Source organism: Pseudophryne corroboree, chromosome 12, assembly GCF_028390025.1.
Source record: "Pseudophryne corroboree isolate aPseCor3 chromosome 12, aPseCor3.hap2, whole genome shotgun sequence".
Taxonomy (NCBI): domain Eukaryota; kingdom Metazoa; phylum Chordata; class Amphibia; order Anura; family Myobatrachidae; genus Pseudophryne; species Pseudophryne corroboree.
Genome location: NC_086455.1, coordinates 111,989,559 through 112,008,303, shown reverse-complemented (window position 1 = coordinate 112,008,303; position 18,745 = coordinate 111,989,559). Strand labels below are relative to the sequence as shown.

At 46.0% G+C, this 18,745-nt stretch overlaps 1 protein-coding gene and 3 pseudogenes across 2 annotated transcripts in view; 2 read left to right on the top strand and 2 right to left on the bottom strand.

Moving 5' to 3' along the window:
- Positions 1–18,745, top strand: part of BRMS1L (BRMS1 like transcriptional repressor) — a 164,198-nt gene that overhangs the window by 91,449 nt on the left and 54,004 nt on the right. For both annotated transcript variants that reach the window (XM_063947856.1, XM_063947857.1), the window contains exons 3-4: positions 16,133–16,260; positions 17,131–17,210. In XM_063947856.1, coding sequence (XP_063803926.1) covers positions 16,133–16,260; positions 17,131–17,210 — 208 coding nt within the window. The remainder of the gene's footprint in view (positions 1–16,132; positions 16,261–17,130; positions 17,211–18,745) is intronic.
- On the bottom strand, positions 13,066–13,184 carry LOC134981703 (5S ribosomal RNA; annotated as a pseudogene).
- On the top strand, positions 14,433–14,551 carry LOC134981680 (5S ribosomal RNA; annotated as a pseudogene).
- On the bottom strand, positions 18,207–18,325 carry LOC134981644 (5S ribosomal RNA; annotated as a pseudogene).

The following is an 18,745-nucleotide window of genomic DNA, read 5'->3' as shown; positions in this document are numbered from 1 at the left end:
TTGCGGGACACTTTCGGCGTACAGGCACCACGTACAGAAGACTGGAGCAACACCAAAAACGCCTGAACCTGCCCTGCCATCATCTGAAGCAAGAAGTGGTAACGAGGTGGAATTCAACCCTATATATGCTTCAGAGGTTGGAGGAGCAGCAAAAGGCCATTCAAGCCTATACAATTCAGCACGATATAGGAGGTGGAATGCACCTGTCTCAAGCGCAGTGGAGAATGATTTCAACGTTGTGCAAGGTTCTGCTGCCCTTTGAACTTGCCACACGTGAAGTCCGTTCAGACACTGCCAGCCTGAGTCAGGTCATTCCCCTCATCAGGCTTTTGCAGAAGAAGCTGGAGACATTGAAGGAGGAGCTAACACGGAGCGATTCCGCTAGGCATGTGGGACTTGTGGATGGAGCCCTTAATTCGCTTAACAAGGATTCACGGGTGGTCAATCTGTTGAAATCAGAGCACTACATTTTGGCCACCGTGATCGATCCTAGATTTAAAACCTACCTTGGATCTCTCTTTCCGGCAGACACAAGTCTGCTGGGGTTCAAAGAACTGCTGGTGAGAAAATTGTCAAGTCAAGCGGAACGCGACCTGTCAACATCTCCTCCTTCACATTCTCCCGCAACTGGGGGTGCGAGGAAAAGGCTCAGAATTCCGAGCCCACCCGCTGGCGGTGATGCAGGGCAGTCTGGAGCGACTGCTGATGCTGACATCTGGTCCGGACTGAAGGACCTGTCAACGATTACGGACATGTCGTCTACTGTCACTGCATATGATTCTCTCCCCATTGAAAGAATGGTGGAGGATTATATGAGTGACCGCATCCAAGTAGGCACGTCACACAGTCCGTACTTATACTGGCAGGAAAAAGAGGCAATTTGGAGGCCCTTGCACAAACTGGCTTTATTCTACCTAAGTTGCCCTCCCACAAGTGTGTACTCCGAAAGAGTGTTTAGTGCTGCCGCTCACCTTGTCAGCAATCGGCGTACGAGGTTACTTCCAGAAAATGTGGAGAAGATGATGTTCATTAAAATGAATTATAATCAATTCCTCCGTGGAGACATTGACCAGCAGGAATTGCCTCCACAAAGTACACAGGGAGCTGAGATGGTGGATTCCAGTGGGGACGAATTGATAATCTGTGAGGAGGGGGATGTACACGGTGATATATCGGAGGATGATGATGAGGTGGACATCTTGCCTCTGTAGAGCCAGTTTGTGCAAGGAGAGATTAATTGCTTCTTTTTTGGTGGGGGTCCAAACCAACCCGTCATTTCAGTCACAGTCGTGTGGCAGACCCTGTTACTGAAATGATGGGTTGGTTAAAGTGTGCATGTCCTGTTTATACAACATAAGGGTGGGTGGGAGGGCCCAAGGACAATTCCATCTTGCACATCTTTTTTCTTTAATTTTTCTTTGCGTCATGTGCTGTTTGGGGAGTGTTTTTTGGAAGGGCCATCCTGCGTGACACTGCAGTGCCACTCCTAGATGGGCCAGATGTTTGTGTCGGCCACTAGGGTCGCTTAGCTTACTCACACAGCTACCTCATTGCGCCTCTTTTTTTTTTTTTTTTTAATTGTTTATTTTAATTTTTAGGTTATGAATAACACCACAGCTCCCCACCACACGTGGGGTGAGCTGTCGTCATGTAACAAATACAATCAAAAACAGAGATATAGCTCTAGAACATAAATCATGCGATTCCCAACTTGTGACAGGAAAGAAAGGAGGTAAATAAGAGGAATAGGGTACCATGTGAGTCGTTAATCATACATTTGTTGAGATGAAAAACAGTTGTGGATTATACCTCTGGGTGAGAGTAAAGAGAAGACCCTACTGCCGGGTGGGAACCGGATATTACGCACTTAGCATATAGCATTAGAAAGATGAATTCTAGGGAAAGAAAGAGAGAGCAAGAAGAGAGAGAAGAGGGAGCGGGACAAGACGGGAAGGGAATAGGATAGGGGGGGGGGGGGGGGGAAGACCCAGGTTTGGGGGGGCCGCTAGTGCGCCTCCTCTGTCCGCTGATCACGGGTAGGGCGTTAGTATAAGAAGGGAAGAATGCTACCTGAGGGACACGAAGAGGTCACATTTGGGGGCGGGTTTGTAACTACTTGTCAGGATAGGTGGACACCGAACTCAAAGCAGGAGAGCCAACGAGCTTCCGGGGGAACGCAATCCACTTGCGGGAGCCTGTGAATCGAACCAAAGTTCCCAGCTCAGAAGAAACTGGAAAGATCTATTATGGAGATATGCAGTGATTTTTTCCATGCTTGCGAGATACCATATCTTGTTGATGACCTGTCTAATAGGGGGGGGCTCCCTCTGTTTCCATTGAAGGGCAATTGAGCATCTAGCTGCGTTTAGGATCTGTGTCAGTAGTTTACCAGAGTTTGGGGGTGCGTTAGCAATGGGGAGTCCTAGTAGGAAGGACCAAGGGGCTTTTTGTATTTGAGTCTGGAGTACTGTACTCAACAGGTGTGCGATTGCATCCCAGAATTTTGTGATTTTAGGGCACGTCCACCAAATATGGAGGAAAGAGCCGTGTTCCCCGCATTCTCTCCAGCACATGGGTGATGAGGATGGAAACATTTTGTGGAGTCTTGAGGGGACAAGATACCACCTGTATAAGATTTTGTATGCGTTTTCCTTTACCAGGGTTGAGATAGAGGACTTCGCTACCGCAGCGAAGATGTCCGACCAATCGTAGTCATCAGGTACCGGCCCTAAATCCCGTTCCCACTGGAGCACGAAGGCCGGGGACTTCTTCTGATCCCGATTCTGGAGAAGGGAATATAGCAGAGAGATGATTCCTCGCTCGAGTGGTTTGTGATAACAGTAGGACTCCAGCGTGGTGAGAGGTTGGAACGGGGACGTGTTTGATAAAGAGGTGATGAAATGTCTCAGCTGGAAATAGGTGAAGGGGTTTGCCTCCGGGAAGTCAAATTTCGTCATGATGTCCGATAGAGGAGCGCAATTTCCATCGGTGAGCATGTCCAGAGCAAAGCGTATGTTCCGTTCCGCCCATGGACCCGAGCGGGAAAATGACTGACCTGGTGCAAATGAGGGGTTGTCCCATAAGGGGGTAAGCGCCGAGGGAGATGTCAGTAAGTGAAAGCGACGTGTGCCATAGTCCCATATCTGACAAGTGAACTCTAGCACCGGGTGCAATTGTAGGTGGGGAGATCTGGATCTAGGGGGGGATAGGAGTAGGGATGACAAAGATCGGATGGGGCTAAGTGCCGACTCCAGCTGGAGCCAGCGTAGGGTCTGTGTAGGGGCGAACCAGGTTACCGCCTGGCTAAGGTGGGAGGCCAAATAATATAGGCGGATGTCTGGGAAACCTCTACCTCCTTCCTGCACTGGTTTGCGCAGGGTTGAGAAGCCTATTCTGGGCACCTTGTTTCTCCACACAAATCGAAGCAACCATGAGTGGACTTGTGCTAAAACAGATTCCGGAACCTTCACCGGTAGAGTCTGAAACAGGTAAAGTAGACGGGGAATAATGTTCATTTTCAGAGCTACAATGCGCCCCAGCCAGGAGATAATTAGTGATTGCCATTTATGGAGGTCGGCTTTGAGGTTTTTGAACAGTGGCGAAAAGTTTTCCTTTATATAGGTCTCCGTGGCAGCGTGTAATAAAGATCCCCAGATAACGTATTTTAGAAGCGCACCAGGTGAATTTAAAGTTGCTTTGCATGTGGGATAATCGGGGAGGGGGGATGTGGAAGGGGAGAGCCTCCGTTTTGGACCAGTTTACTTTGTACCCCGAGATTTGGCCATATTCAAGGAGGAGGTCAAAGAGGTTCGGTAAAGAAGTGTGTGGCGAGGAAAGCGAAAGGAGGACATCATCTGCAAACAGAGAAATTTTGTAAGTGGAGCCCCCTACCTTCAGTCCCCCGATGTCAGGCGAGGCTCGGATGCGGGCTGCTAGGGGCTCTATAACTAGGGCAAAGATCAGAGGCGAGAGTGGGCAGCCCTGTCTGGTGCCGTTGGAGATAACTAGAGGGTCCGACTGCACTCCGTTCACAGATACTCTGGCGGAGGGGCACGAGTACAAGGCCTGAATTCCTGTGAGAAACTCCCCCTGAAAACCGAAGTGGGCAAGTGTTTCGAATAGAAAGGGCCACCCTATCCTGTCAAACGCCTTCTCTGCGTCCAGAGAAAGCAAAAGAGCAGGAGTGTGCGTGAGGTTGATGTGGTGAGCAAGGCTAATAATGCGTCTTGTGTTGTCTCGGGCTTGGCGACCGGGAATAAATCCTACCTGATCATTATGGACGAGGTGTGGTAATACACTATTTAATCGTAGGGCTAAAATTTTTGCGTAGATCTTGATATCCGAATTAAGTAGCGAAATAGGTCTATAGTTAGCGCAATTAGAAGCGTCTTTGCCGTCCTTGTGGATAACTATAATTTTAGCCTCCAGAGCCGATTTGGAGAAAGAAGCACCCTGTAAAACTGCGTTGAAGAGGGATGAAAGGTGGGGTGCAAGTTGGGGAAGAAAAGTCTTGTAATAGGCGGCCGTGAAGCCGTCTGGGCCCGGCGCCTTGGTAAGTTTTAGGGCTTTAACCACGGTGGCTATTTCTTCATTGGAGATCTTTGAGTTTAATCCTGCGGCGTCCGATGGGCTCAGACAAGGCAGCCGGCATTGGGACAGGAAGGCGCGAATGGCCTCATGAAAGTCCGGTTTCGATTGAGTGGGCCCATGGGCGTTGTATAGTTTTTCGTAGAAGCGTGAGAAAGCTTCAGTAATACCTTTAGGGTCAGCTGTTTTCTTGCCTGAGGAGGACTGGATAGATAGGACATTGTTCCTAGCAAGTTTAGCCCGAAGTCTAGAAGCTAGTAGTCGGTCAGCTTTATCCCCTTTTTCGTAAAAGGACTGATTAAGCCATTTCAGGCTAGCCTCTGCCTTCGCCGTCAGGAGCATATTTAATTCTCCCCTGGCCGCGGACAAGGACGAACGATCTGCTTCGGAACCAGTTTTTTTGTGTTTTTGTGAGAGGGACGTCACCAAGTCCGAGAGCTCCCGTATGCGTTTGGATCTGGTCCTCTTATTATGAGATGAGGCACTAATCCGGTTTCCGCGTATTACTGCTTTGTGGGCGTCCCATAATAACATAGGGGAAATAGATGGGGATATATTTGTATCAAAGTAGTGTGAAATTTCGGCGGCTATGCGAGTTTTTGTTTGAGGGTTCAGGAGGAGTCTGTCATTCAGCCTCCAAACAGGGTGCCGAACGGGGGGGTGCGGGCCAGGGACGTCCACAGAAACCGGGCCGTGGTCTGACCACGTGCTCGGGTGGATGGAGGCGTCAAGAATGCATTGGGCTGGTTCCGCACTTAAAAATATCATGTCCAGTCTTGTGTAGACATCGAAAATGGGGGAATAATATGTGTAATCCCTAGCATTTGACTCCTTCGTTCTCCAGGTGTCGAAGAGGAGGTGCTGTGACAGCAGGTGGTTTAGAGCGGCTGCGTTGCGCGAGTGTAAGGAGCGCATGGAACTGGGCAAAGGTTTTGATCTGTCCAAGTCGCTATCCAGAGTTATGTTAAAGTCTCCCCCCAACACCACGCTGCCGTTTCTGTGCAAGGCTAAGAGGCTATTTAGGGAGCGAAAGAAAGGGGCCTGAAGCTGGTTTGGAGCATATACGTTCAAGAACGTATAGGGGGATCCGTTTAATAACCCTACTAATAGCAAGTATCTGCCTTCTGGGTCCCGCAGTATTTCAGAGGGGGTAAAATCTAGATGTCTGGCAAATAGTATAGAGACCCCTTTCTTCTTGCGCATGGGGTCGCAAGCATGGAAAGATTGTGGGAATGATTTTGATCTAAGTTCGGGGTGCGACTTACCCGAGAAGTGAGTCTCCTGTAAGAATACGATGTCACCACTGAGTTGTTTAAGGGACTGGAACAAAAAAGAGCGTTTACGTGGGCTGTTTAATCCCTTCCATTGCGCCTCTTTTTTTCTTTGCGTCATGTGCTGTTTGGGGAGTGTTTTTTGGAAGGGCCATCCTGCGTGACACTGCAGTGCCACTCCTAGATGGGCCAGGTGTTTGTGTCGGCCACTAGGGTCGCTTAGCTTAGTCATCCAGCGACCTCGGTGCAAATTTTAGGACTAAAAATAATATTGTGAGGTGTGAGGTATTCAGAATAGACTGAAAATGAGTGGAAATTATGGTTTTTGAGGTTAATAATACTTTGGGATCAAAATGACCCCCAAATTCTATGATTTAAGCTGTTTTTTAGTGTTTTTTGAAAAAAACACCCGAATCCAAAACACACCTGAATCCGACAAAAAAAATTCGGTGAGGTTTTGCCAAAACGCGGTGGAACCCAAAACACGGCCGCGGAACCGAACCCAAAACCCGAAAAATGTCAAGTGCACATCTCTAGTGCACACTAGGGGCTCTCCTGAGCTTCTTAGTGAAAGTTTAGTTTTAGGTTTTTTATTTTCAGTGAGACCTGCTGGCAACGCTCACTGCATCGAGGGACTAAGGGGAGAAGAAGCGAACCTGCCTGCTTGGGCTTCTTAGGCTACTGGACACCATTAGCTCCAGAGGGACCGAACACAGGCCCAGCCTCGGAGCTCGGTCCCAGAGCCGCGCCGCCGGCCCCCTTACAGAGCCAGAAGCAAGAAGAGGTCCGGAAAAATCGGCGGCAGAAGACATCAGTCTTCAACAAGGTAGCGCACAGCACTGCAGCTGTGCGCCATTGTTACTCAGGCACACTTCGGTCACTGAGGGTGCAGGGCGCTAGGGGGGGGCGCCCTGAGCAGCAATGTAAACACCTTGGCTGGCATAAATACACCACATATAACCCCCAGGGCTATATGGATGTATTTTAACCCCTGCCAGAACTCACCAAAAAGCGGGAGAAAATGCTGCCGAGAAGGGGGCGGAGCCTATCTCCTCAGCACACGGGCGCCATTTTCCATCACAGCTCCGCTGGAAGGACGTCTCCCTTACTCTCCCCTGCAGTCCTGCACTACAGAAAAGGGTAAAAAAGAGAGGGGGGCACTAATTTGGCGCAGTTTTAATACTAACAGCAGCTATAAAGGGAAAAGCACATTTTATAGTGGTATTCCTGTCTATATATAGCGCTCTGGTGTGTGCTGGCATACTCTCCCTCTGTCTCCCCAAAGGGCTAGTGGGGTCCTGTCCTCTATCAGAGCATTCCCTGTGTGTGTGCGGTGTGTCGGTACGATTGTGTCGACATGTTTGAGGAGGAAAATGAGATGGAGGCGGAGCAATTGCCTATTATAGAGTTGTCACCCCCTAGGGAGTCGACACCTGAGTGGATGAGCTTATGGAAGGAATTGCGTGACAGTGTCAGCACTTTACGACAGACAGTTGACGACATGAGACAGCCGGCTACTCAGCTTGTGCCTGTCCAGGGGTCTCAAACGCCATCAGGGGCTTTAAAACGCCCGTTACCTCAAATGGCAGACACAGACACGGATACTGACTCCAGTGTCGATGATGAGGAGACAAACGTGACTTCCACTAGGGCCACACGTTACATGATTGAAGCAATGAAAAATGTATTGCATATCTCTGATAATACAAGTACCACTAAAAAGAGTATTATGTTTGGTGAGAAAAGACTGCCTGTAGTTTTTCCTGTATCCGAGGAATTAAATGAAGTGTGTGATGAGGCGTGGGTTTCCCCCGATAAAAAACTGATAATTCCTAAAAGGTTATTGGCATCGTACCCTTTCCCGCCAGAGGATAGGGCACGTTGGGAAACACCCCCTAGGGTGGATAAAGCGCTCACACGCTTGTCTAAACAGGTAGCACTACCCTCTCCTGATACGGCCGCCCTAAAGGAACCTGCCGATAGAAAGCTGGAGAATATCCTAAAATGTATATACACTCACACGGGTGTTATACTGCGACCAGCAATCGCCTCAGCCTGGATGTGCAGTGCGGGCCTGGCGTGGTCGGATTCCCTGACTGAAAATATTGATACCCTAGATAGGGACAGTATATTACTGACTATAGAGCATTTGAAGGATGCATTTCTATATATGCGTGATGCACAGAGGGATATTTGCTGACTGGCATCAAGAGTTAGCGCGCTGTCCATTTCGTCAAGAAGAGGTTTATGGACGCGGCAGTGGTCAGGTGATGCGGATTCTAAAAGGCACATGGAAGTATTGCCTTATAAGGGGGAGGAGTTATTTGGGGTAGGTCTATCAGACCTGGTAGCCACGGCAACTGCTGGAAAATCCACATTTTTACCCCAGGTACTGTAGCTACTCAACCTAAGAAGACGCCGTATTATCAGGCGCAGTCCTTTCGGCCCCATAAGGGCAAGCGGGCAAAAGGCGCCTCATTTCTGCCCCGTGGCAGAGGGAGAGGAAAAAGGCTGCAACAAACAGCCAGTTCCCAGGAACAAAAGCCCTCTCCCGCCTCCGCAAAGTCCTCAGCATGACGCTGGGGCTTTACAAGCGGACTCAGGCACGGTGGGGGCCCGTCTCAAGAAGTTCAGTGCGCAGTGGGCCCACTCGCAAGTGGACCCCTGGATCCTTCAGGTGGTATCTCAGGGGTACAAATTGGAATTCGAGACGTCTCCCCCTCGCCGTTTTCTAAAGTCTGCTTTACCGACGTCTCCCTCGGACAGGGAGACAGTATTGGAAACCATTCACAAGCTATATTCCCAGCAGGTGATAATCAAGGTACCCCTCCTACAACAGGGAAAGGGGTACTATTCCACACTATTTGTGGTACCGAAGCCGGACGGCTCGGTCAGACCAATTTTAAACCTAAAATCCTTGAACACTTACATACAAAGGTTCAAATTCAAGATGGAGTCACTCAGAGCAGTGATTGCAAACCTGGAAGAAGGGGACTATATGGTGTCTCTGGACATCAAAGATGCTTACCTACATGTCCCAATTTACCCTTCTCACCAAGGGTACCTCAGGTTTGTGGTACAGAACTGTCACTATCAGGGATGATCCTGGACACAGTCCAGAAAAAGGTGTTTCTCCCGGAGGAGAAAGCCAGGGAGTTATCCGAACTAGTCAGAAAGCTCCTAAAACCAGGCCAAGTCTCAGTGCATCAATGCACAAGGGTCCTGGGAAAGATGGTGGCTTCTTACGAAGCAATCCCATTCGGCAGATTCCACGCAAGAACCTTCCAGTGGGATCTGCTAGACAAATGGTCCGGGTCGCATCTTCAGATGCATCAGCGGATAATCTTGTCACCAAGGATAAGGGTGTCTCTCCTGTGGTTGTTGCAGGGTGCTCATCTTCTAGAGGGCCGAAGATTCGGCATTCAGGACTGGGTCCTGGTGACCACGGATGCCAGCCTGAGAGGCTGGGGAGCAGTCACACAGGGAAGAAATTTCCAGGGCTTGTGGTCAAGCCTGGAGACATCACTTCACATAAATATCCTGGAGCTAAGGGCCATCTACAATGCTCTAAGCCTAGCAAGACCTCTGCTTCAAGGTCAGCCGGTGTTGATCCAGTCAGACAACATCACGGCAGTCGCCCACGTAAACCGACAGGGCGGCACAAGAAGCAGGAGGGCAATGGCAGAAGTTGCAAGGATTCTTCGCTGGGCGGAAAATCATGTGATAGCACTGTCAGCAGTGTTCATTCCGGGAGTGGACAACTGGGAAGCAGACTTCCTCAGCAGACACGACCTCCACCCGGGAGAGTGGGGACTTCACCCAGAAGTCTTCCACATGATTGTGAACCGTTGGGAAAAACCAAAGGTGGACATGATGGCGTCCCGCCTCAACAAAAAACTAGACAGATATTGCGCCAGGTCAAGGGACCCTCAGGCAATAGCTGTGGACGCTCTGGTAACACCGTGGGTGTACCAGTCAGTGTATGTGTTCCCTCCTCTGCCTCTCATACCCAAGGTACTGAGAATCATAAGAAGGAGAGGAGTAAGGACTATACTCGTGGCTCCGGATTGGCCAAGAAGGACTTGGTACCCGGAACTTCAAGAGATGCTCACAGAGGACCCGTGGCCTCTACCTCTAAGAAGGGACCTGCTCCAGCAGGGACCCTGTCTGTTCCAAGACTTACCGCGGCTGCGTTTGACGGCATGGCGGTTGAACGCCGGATCCTGAAGGAAAAAGGCATTCCGGATGAAGTCATCCCTACCCTGATCAAAGCCAGGAAGGATGTGACCGTACAGCATTATCACTGTATTTGGCGTAAATATGTTGCGTGGTGCGAGGCCAGGAAGGCCCCTACAGAGGAATTTCAACTGGGTCGTTTCCTGCATTTCCTGCAAACAGGACTGTCTATGGGCCTAAAATTAGGGTCCATTAAGGTTCAAATTTCGGCCCTGTCGATTTTCTTCCAGAAAGAACTGGCTTCAGTTCCTGGAGTTCAGACGTTTGTCAAGGGGGTACTGCATATACAGCCTCCTTTTGTGCCTCCAGTGGCACCTTGGGATCTCAATGTAGTTTTGGGGTTCCTAAAATCACATTGGTTTGAACCACTCACCACTGTGGACTTAAAATATCTCACATGGAAAGTGGTAATGCTGTTGGCCCTGGCTTCAGCCAGGCGTGTCTCAGAATTGGCGGCTTTATCCTATAAAAGCCCTTACCTAATTTTTCATACGGACAGGGCAGAATTGAGGACTCGTCCTCAATTTCTCCCTAAGGTGGTTTCAGCGTTTCACTTGAACCAGCCTATTGTGGTACCTGCGGCTACTAGGGACTTGGAGGACTCCAAGTTGCTGGACGTAGTCAGGGCCCTGAAAATATGTTTCCAGGACGGCTGGAGTCAGAAAATCTGACTCGCTGTTTATCCTGTATGCACCCAACAAGCTGGGTGCTCCTGCTTCTAAGCAGACTATTGCTCGTTGGATTTGTAGTACAATTCAGCTTGCACATTCTGTGGCAGGCCTGCCACAGCCAAAATCTGTAAAAGCCCATTCCACAAGGAAGGTGGGCTCATCTTGGGCGGCTGCCCGAGGGGTCTCGGCTTTACAACTTTGCCGAGCAGCTACTTGGTCAGGGGCAAACACGTTTGCTAAATTCTACAAATTTGATACCCTGGCTGAGGAGGACCTGGAGTTCTCTCATTCGGTGCTGCAGAGTCATCCGCACTCTCCCGCCCGTTTGGGAGCTTTGGTATAATCCCCATGGTCCTTACGGAGTTCCCAGCATCCACTAGGACGTCAGAGAAAATAAGAATTTACTTACCGATAATTCTATTTCTCATAGTCCGTAGTGGATGCTGGGCGCCCATCCCAAGTGCGGATTGTCTGCAATACTTGTACATAGTTATTGTTACAAAAATCGGGTTATTATTGTTGTGAGCCATCTTTTCAGAAGCTCCTCTGTAATCATGCTGTTAACTGGGTTCAGATCACAGGTTGTACGGTGTGATTGGTGTGGCTGGTATGAGTCTTACCCGGGATTCAAAATCCTTTCTTATTGTGTACGCTCGTCCGGGCACAGTATCCTAACTGAGGCTTGGAAGAGGGTCATAGGGGGAGGAGCCAGTGCACACCAGGTAGTCCTAAAGCTTTACTTTTGTGCCCAGTCTCCTGCGGAGCCGCTATTCCCCATGGTCCTTACGGAGTTCCCAGCATCCACTACGGACTACGAGAAATAGAATTATCGGTAAGTAAATTATTATTTTCTTTGTAGAAACAATGCCACAGGTGTGTTCATTGATGACATCTGAAAATGGTAGTTACTGAACAAAAATTTGATTCTGATTTTTTTTTTTCCACTCTCCACTTGTTTATTCTATACTTTCAGAGTACACCGATACCTTAAACTGCTTAAATTTCAATAAAAACTGTAAAAAAAATTGGGTTGTTCTAAGATAGACTGTTAATGTGTATACTGTATATATGTTTTATGTACTCTGTGCACCACAAGATTTTCTGCATCCACCGCTGCTAGACTTATCTTCCTCTCCCGCCACTCCAGATCTGCTACTCTCCTTCATCAAAATCTGCACTGGATCCCATACCCCCACAGAATCCTCTTTAAACTCATCCTCACATACAAGGCCCTCTTTAACTCCACTCCTCCCTATATACTCCCTCCCACCCCCACTGGTCGACCAATGACAACTCTGCTCTACCCTGGTCACTGTACCCCATGCGCAAATCCTAGATTTTGCTCATGCTGCACCCCTTCACTGGAACAAGCTCCCTCACTCTATTAGACTCTCCCCAACCTTGCGTAGCTTCAAACGGGCACTGAAAATCCACCTGTTCATCAAAGCATAACCTTTTGCCGCATAACCAAGTCACCAGACCACTCTCCCAACCGCCTGCCTCATGCCTTGGCTATTTCTGTCTGGCTTACATTCTGCCATCAGGCTACCTTCCCCTTGCTCACGCTTCAGGTCACCTGTCTGTCTGTCCTCTCCTCGTAGATTGTAAGCTCTCTGGAGCAGGGCCCTTTTTCCTCTTGTTCTCACCCTCTTCTCTCGTACTTCAATTACAGCTCTCCTACTCAGCGACCATTTATACCCACATCTCTCGTTCATAACCGTTCATCTCTTCCAGTGGCTGCCTGCTCCCAGTAGAACGCCAGTTACTCCTTTACTTCCTTACATCTCGGCTGCATTGTGCACTGAGAATTGTGGTGCTAATAGTTACCTGTTCTGTTTTTCTTTTTTCAGTTACTGTAATGTTAGGTTCTGTGTTCCCTGTATTCTAATTTGTGCCGTATGTACTGCGCTGGGAACCACTTGTGGCGCCTTATAAATAAAATTTAGTTAAGGATAGGAAGAGAAAGCTAGAAAAAAGTGACCTTGGTTGGGAGCACTCACTCCCGGAGAGTAGCTTGAAATTATTGATATATGTATGAGTAGTGATGTAACATTGAGATAATTAAAACGTAACTTTTAATAGTATATGTATATAAAAAACTGGGTACACCAATTAGAATTGCAAGAAAAAAGAGAAAAAATAAACAAATAATGAATGAATGGCTCTAAACTTTATAAGCCACACATAAAGCTAAATCTGCGAACATATTGATGGATTACTACTGTGGTAATTTGGTGTCTGGCAAGCATATGCCCATCCTCCCGCGGAGTCGGCGCAATCACCAATTGAATTCCATCAGTAACCTACAACACCTGGTATTCCTAAGTGGTCTCCCACTAAAGTACTGACCAGGCCCAACGCTGTATTTCCTCCAAGATCAGACGGGGTTGGGCATATCCAGTGTGGTATGGTAGTAGGTTACGTATGGAAAAGGGCAGCGAGTGCAGCTGTTATATAACAAATTGAAGGATGTTTATTATTGTGCCAGTTTTCTTAAATGCATTTATCTAACCCGTTAAGGATATTTAGTTGACCGTCATTGCACCGATTGGCAACCCAAACACATGGGTATGCGGAGGTTAAATCATATGGTCAACAAGGGTTAGTGACAGCGAGCCTCTGTTTTTCCTGTACGTAGCATGAGGCAAAACAAGGAAAGTAGCCTATTACAATTTAAGGCATGTGTGACAAACGAACACAAAATCCGAGGAAAAGATATCTGTTATTGCAGACTGGATCTACCTGTCAAAAAAGCATTAGTTGGAAAATACTCTGTTACATCAACATTAATAAAAAAAAAATTTCCGTGCTCGCTGTCAGGTGTAGTGTTTAGTTTATATCAGAGGAAGAAACAAAGAATACTAGCTACAATAACAGAAAGATGAATAGTTGAATAAGTTTTTATTATAACATCCAATGCACCAGATACAATTGTTGCCACCTTTTTGGTATATATCAAAAAAAGGGGGGGACAAAGAGTACTTGCTACAATAGCAAACAGTCAAATAATGGCAGCCAGTACATCAGATACAATTATTGCCATAAATTTTGCATAGACTGATACTAAGAAGCCAGGTGCAAATTTAAGAAAAAAACAAAAAAACAGCGCTGCAACTTCAAATGCCCTGCAGTATAGGTTTGTTCTCAATTTGTGCATTTAAAACATGCCAGAGAACCTGAATCATTTAATAGCCAGAGTTGCGGCTGAATACCACGGGTAATAATACAATTAATCATACAAAGCACCTTAGGTACTCAGCCGCAACTCTGGCTATTAAATGATTCAGGCTCTCTGGCATGTTTTAAATGCACAAAGTATTTTCCAACCAATGCTTTTTTGACAGGTAGATCCAGTCTGCAATAACCGATATCTTTTCCTCGGATTTTGTGTTCGTTTGTCACACATGCCTTAAATTGTAATAGGCTACTTTCCTTGTTTTGCCTCATGCTATGTACAGGAAAAACAGAGACTCGCTGTCACTAACCCTTGTTGACCATATGATTTAACCTCCGCATACCCATGTGTTTGGGTTGCCAATCGGTGCAATGACGGTCAACTAAATATCCTTAACGGGTTAGATAAATGCATTTAAGAAAACTGGCACAATAATAAACATCCTTCAATTTGTTATATAACAGCTGCACTCGCTGCCCTTTTCCATACGTAACCTACTACCATACCACACTGGATATGCCCAACCCCGTCTGATCTTGGAGGCAATACAGCGTTGGGCCTGGTCAGTACTTTAGTGGGAGACCACTTAGGAATACCAGGTGTTGTAGGTTACTGATGGAACTCCATTGGTGATTGCGCTGACTCTGCGGGAGGATGGGCATATGCTTGCCAGACACCAAATTACCACAGTAGTAGTCCATCAATATGTTCGCAGATTTAGCTTTATGTGTGGCTTATAAAGTTTAGAGCCATTCATTCATTATTTGTTTAATTTTTCTTTTTTTCTTGCAATTCTAATTGGTGTACCCAGTTTTTTATATACATATACTATTAAAAGTTACGTTTTAATTATCTCAATGTTACATGACTACTCATACATATATCAATAATTTCAAGCTACTCTCCGGGAGTGAGTGCTCCCAACCAAGGTCACTTTTTTTCTAGCTTTCTCTTCCTATACTTAAATACGTTTGGACCTTTTGGGAGCACCGCTGACAATCACCATTTTTTTTCTACCCATAGATATTTATCCTTACTGGCAGAAGGTGATTCATTTTAGACTGTCTAACCTGTCAGCTTTTTTCGGAGACATTTCATTTATTATTATTCATTATAAATCACTTAATCCTGTGCGGCATTCCCATCCCAATCCTCTTCATGTTAAATAAAATTTAGTTCTAAGACTCTCCTGACTTTCAGTGACTTTGCCCAAACCTGGCATAGTGAACAGTATAGGGTGGCAAAGTGGCTAGCTTTGCTGCCCCCAATCTGTCCTGCTCTGTGTGGTGTTTTATGTTCGACCTGTATTATGTATATTTCCTCCGTGTTCCCTGAAATTGACCAATTGGATCTGGTAAGTAATTAAAACTGTCTAAGCTCCACTGGAAGTATGGACTGAAACGGAGTAACTTAAATGTTATCTGTAAAGTTCAGGATTGCGGTGTTGCTGTATGAAGGATATAAATAAAATATACTCTTAATAATTTGGGCTAAAAACAAAACCTAATTAAAAACAATAGTAATACAATATTTTCCTATAAGGGTGATATCATTGAGTACAGTTTATATTAGGAGTAGAAGTTTACATACCTAATCATGACATGTAAAAGGTCAGAAAATACAGTAGCCATAAAAATAAAGATCTTTTGGAAACTAATAGTCTATGGGGCTAATTTATCAATGAGTTTTATCATCCGCAATGAGTCTTAAAACTCGTTGCATATGATAAGTGGTGCTCCAGCCAATTGTCTTATAACTGCCTTTTGTACGTAATGAGTTTTAAAATCCTCTTTTGGATAATAAAACTCGTTGATTAATCTGCTCCTATCTAGCATTCAGACCTGTGGAAACAGTTACCAGTGCTATAACAGGTGGAGTTTTCTTGTCTTTCTGTGTCACGTTGGCTTCCTGTGTGAGCTCCACTTTCACTCACAAGACTGACCATCTCTGTATGTGCGCTAAGCCACATCCCAGGGACCCCTAGCACTTCTCCCAATACTGTTCTCCTTTGTGCGTACACTCTACCGCATGCGCCGTAGAATGAGTTAGGGATTTTCTCGTGAACATCTGCATTTGGTGCTGCTGTTTGGCACTAGGAGTTTTATGTTAGAAATCATCAGACTGCACAATTTCATTTTACAAGGCTGCAAAAGAAAACCATTTCTGAAATGTAGCATTTCCTTCTTTTATAGACTTTACAAAGAACGGTTGAGTCAAGTGGATGCCAAATTGCAGGAAGTGATTGCTGGCAAAGCTCCTGAGTACTTAGAACCACTGGCAACCTTACAAGAGAACATGCAGATACGGACAAAAGTGGCAGGTATGGTGCGTTGGGATCATGCCAGGCTTGAGGATAGGATTATTATTTTTTTTTAGTGCCATAATATTCTGCTGCATGTGGCTCCGTATCTGTTGATCTGCCTAAACTAAAGGTATTGTAACAGTTTCAATTACAAAGTCATGCATACCCTCCAACATTGAACACTCGAAAACCGGTACAAATTAGGAAAAGGGGCGTGGCCACTCCCCCTTTCTTATACTGTCTATGGAGATTTAGTGAACAAAATATCGGTTCAAAGCCCTTTTTGGCCAGTACAGACCATAAAAAAACAAAAACAAAACAAAGGTACTGTACCGGCCAAAAAGGTACAGTTGGAGTATACAAGTCATGTATTTCAGAACTTTTAAGGCCTCATACCTACCTGTTTTGCACTCCTTAATCTATTCCCTTTTTCTTTTCTTTTTTTTCAATACCCAGTGGAAAAAGGCTTTACAGTTTGTATTAGTTCTTACCTCTGATCCATCACAGTCCTAAAGTGATAAAACCAATACCGTGGTGTATGGGTCCTGCCACAGCAACAACTCCTCATCCCGTTTATGTTGGCACATAAAGCATGCTAAAAAAAATTTAAAGCTTTTTTTAATAACATTATTGTGCATAATTTGGTATGTATAATCTCTAACCCTTTTTATAAGCTTTGGTGGAACAAGTTGATTTTTTTTAAATAGTAGTTGTGAGGTCTCACAGATGAAACCTTGGTAACTGCACAAGCCTAATACTGGCAGTTGTCTCCCTCTGAGATACCATACACCGTTTGTTATATTAAGTTTAATGTTTTAGTCTTTCTGTTTTGACAAGGAATTAATAAGGAATTTTTCTGTTTTATTTAAAAAAAAAAAAAAATCTCAGGAATATATCGAGAGCTGTGCTTAGAATCTGTAAAGAACAAGCATGACTGTGAAATTCAGGCAGCCCGCCAACACTGTGAGGTAATATTCTGTTTTCTTGACTTATAAAGTAATATGTACATATGGAGGGGGGTGATGCAGAGAGGCTGCAGGGGGTGTCTTATGTATACTTGTGTGATCCGCTGCTTCGTCTGAGGATGCAGCATTTGATCCTCTACATAAACAGTTACTCAGATGGCTGTCTCTGATCCGTAGCCGGGGCCAGTAAATGTGCGTTGGAAGACTCGGTCGCAGGCCATGGCAATACCCGAAAACAAGGGCAACACGTCCTCCTTTTTGGGAATGCCACCTGGCGCCACCCCCTCCCCACCCCAAACGAGTGCAGCTTGTCAATCAGGCTGAAGCTTAGGGGTATCAACAAGGAAGAGCGACTGGGCACTGGTGTATGATTAGTAAACAGATAGTAGAAAACCAAAAATGGACCATTACAATTGCTGGAAAGAAAAATAAGACCCTTCAATTATAGTCCCTGTTGGTGATGCGCCCAGAGCTAGAAAGTACAAGTACTGACAAGGGGAGAGAAAAGAAAGCTCTTGTGTGGGCGCACTCTTATGAAAAGAAGAAGAATTCTTCAATTATGAAATAAAGATGATTAAAACATATGTTTATTACTCAAGATTAAAATAATTACCCATCTGCGATCCAAAAGAAAAGGAGAGTGTGAAATAATGTGTGAGAAAATATTAAAAATGTTCTGGTCTGTTAATCACGAGAGAGAGATTAGAAAGTCTGCAGACACCTGATAGTCTGGCACCCGTTTGCCCTGACCAGTACAGATGTTCTGTATTAATGGGACCAAGAGAGGAGGTCAGTGTTGTCTTAGAAGGACCACTTAAATTGGGTCAATACTGTACACTTTGCTGGTCACCCGTTACTCCGTATAGCACATGTAATTGTATACCTTTTCGTAACCTGATGCTTATAAAGATGTAAAGAAAAAGATAGGAAAAAGAAAAAAGCAATTAGTGGTGATACTGCTGTTGGTGTCCACCCTTCAGAAGAAGGGGAATAGTTCCTACTCTACAACACCGGGTATTCCCAGGGAGTCTCCTCTCAAGGTACTGACCCAGCCCGCCGCTGTTTGGCTTCCAAGATCGGACGAGATCGGGCATTAGCAGCGTGGTATGATAGTAGAGAGGCTATCTACCAATGAGAGTGCACCTAAATACGAATGGTAGGAATGGGATTTTTAGAGAAAGATAAGACCATAAAATGTGTGGATCTACTTTCCACGTTAGGCAAGGTGAAACAAGAGCCACACTGTGTGGCGTTGTACACCCTGGATCGTGGATGAGAGTCCACAGAGAGATAGTAAGTACAGGAAGGAATAGTATGAAAAAAATTAAGCCCATTAGAGTTCGGCTAGTGGTTGGTATCAGTGGGGAGATGAAGAAAACAAATCAAAGATATAAGGCGTAGGGTAGGTTCGTAAACAAAATGAGTCAAATATACATTCTTGTACATGACAGTAACGGATGGGCGGTCTAAGAACAGTGGGTGGGCGGACGCTCGCAATCGCGTGTGTGGGTGATACCCACATAACCAATACGATGGGG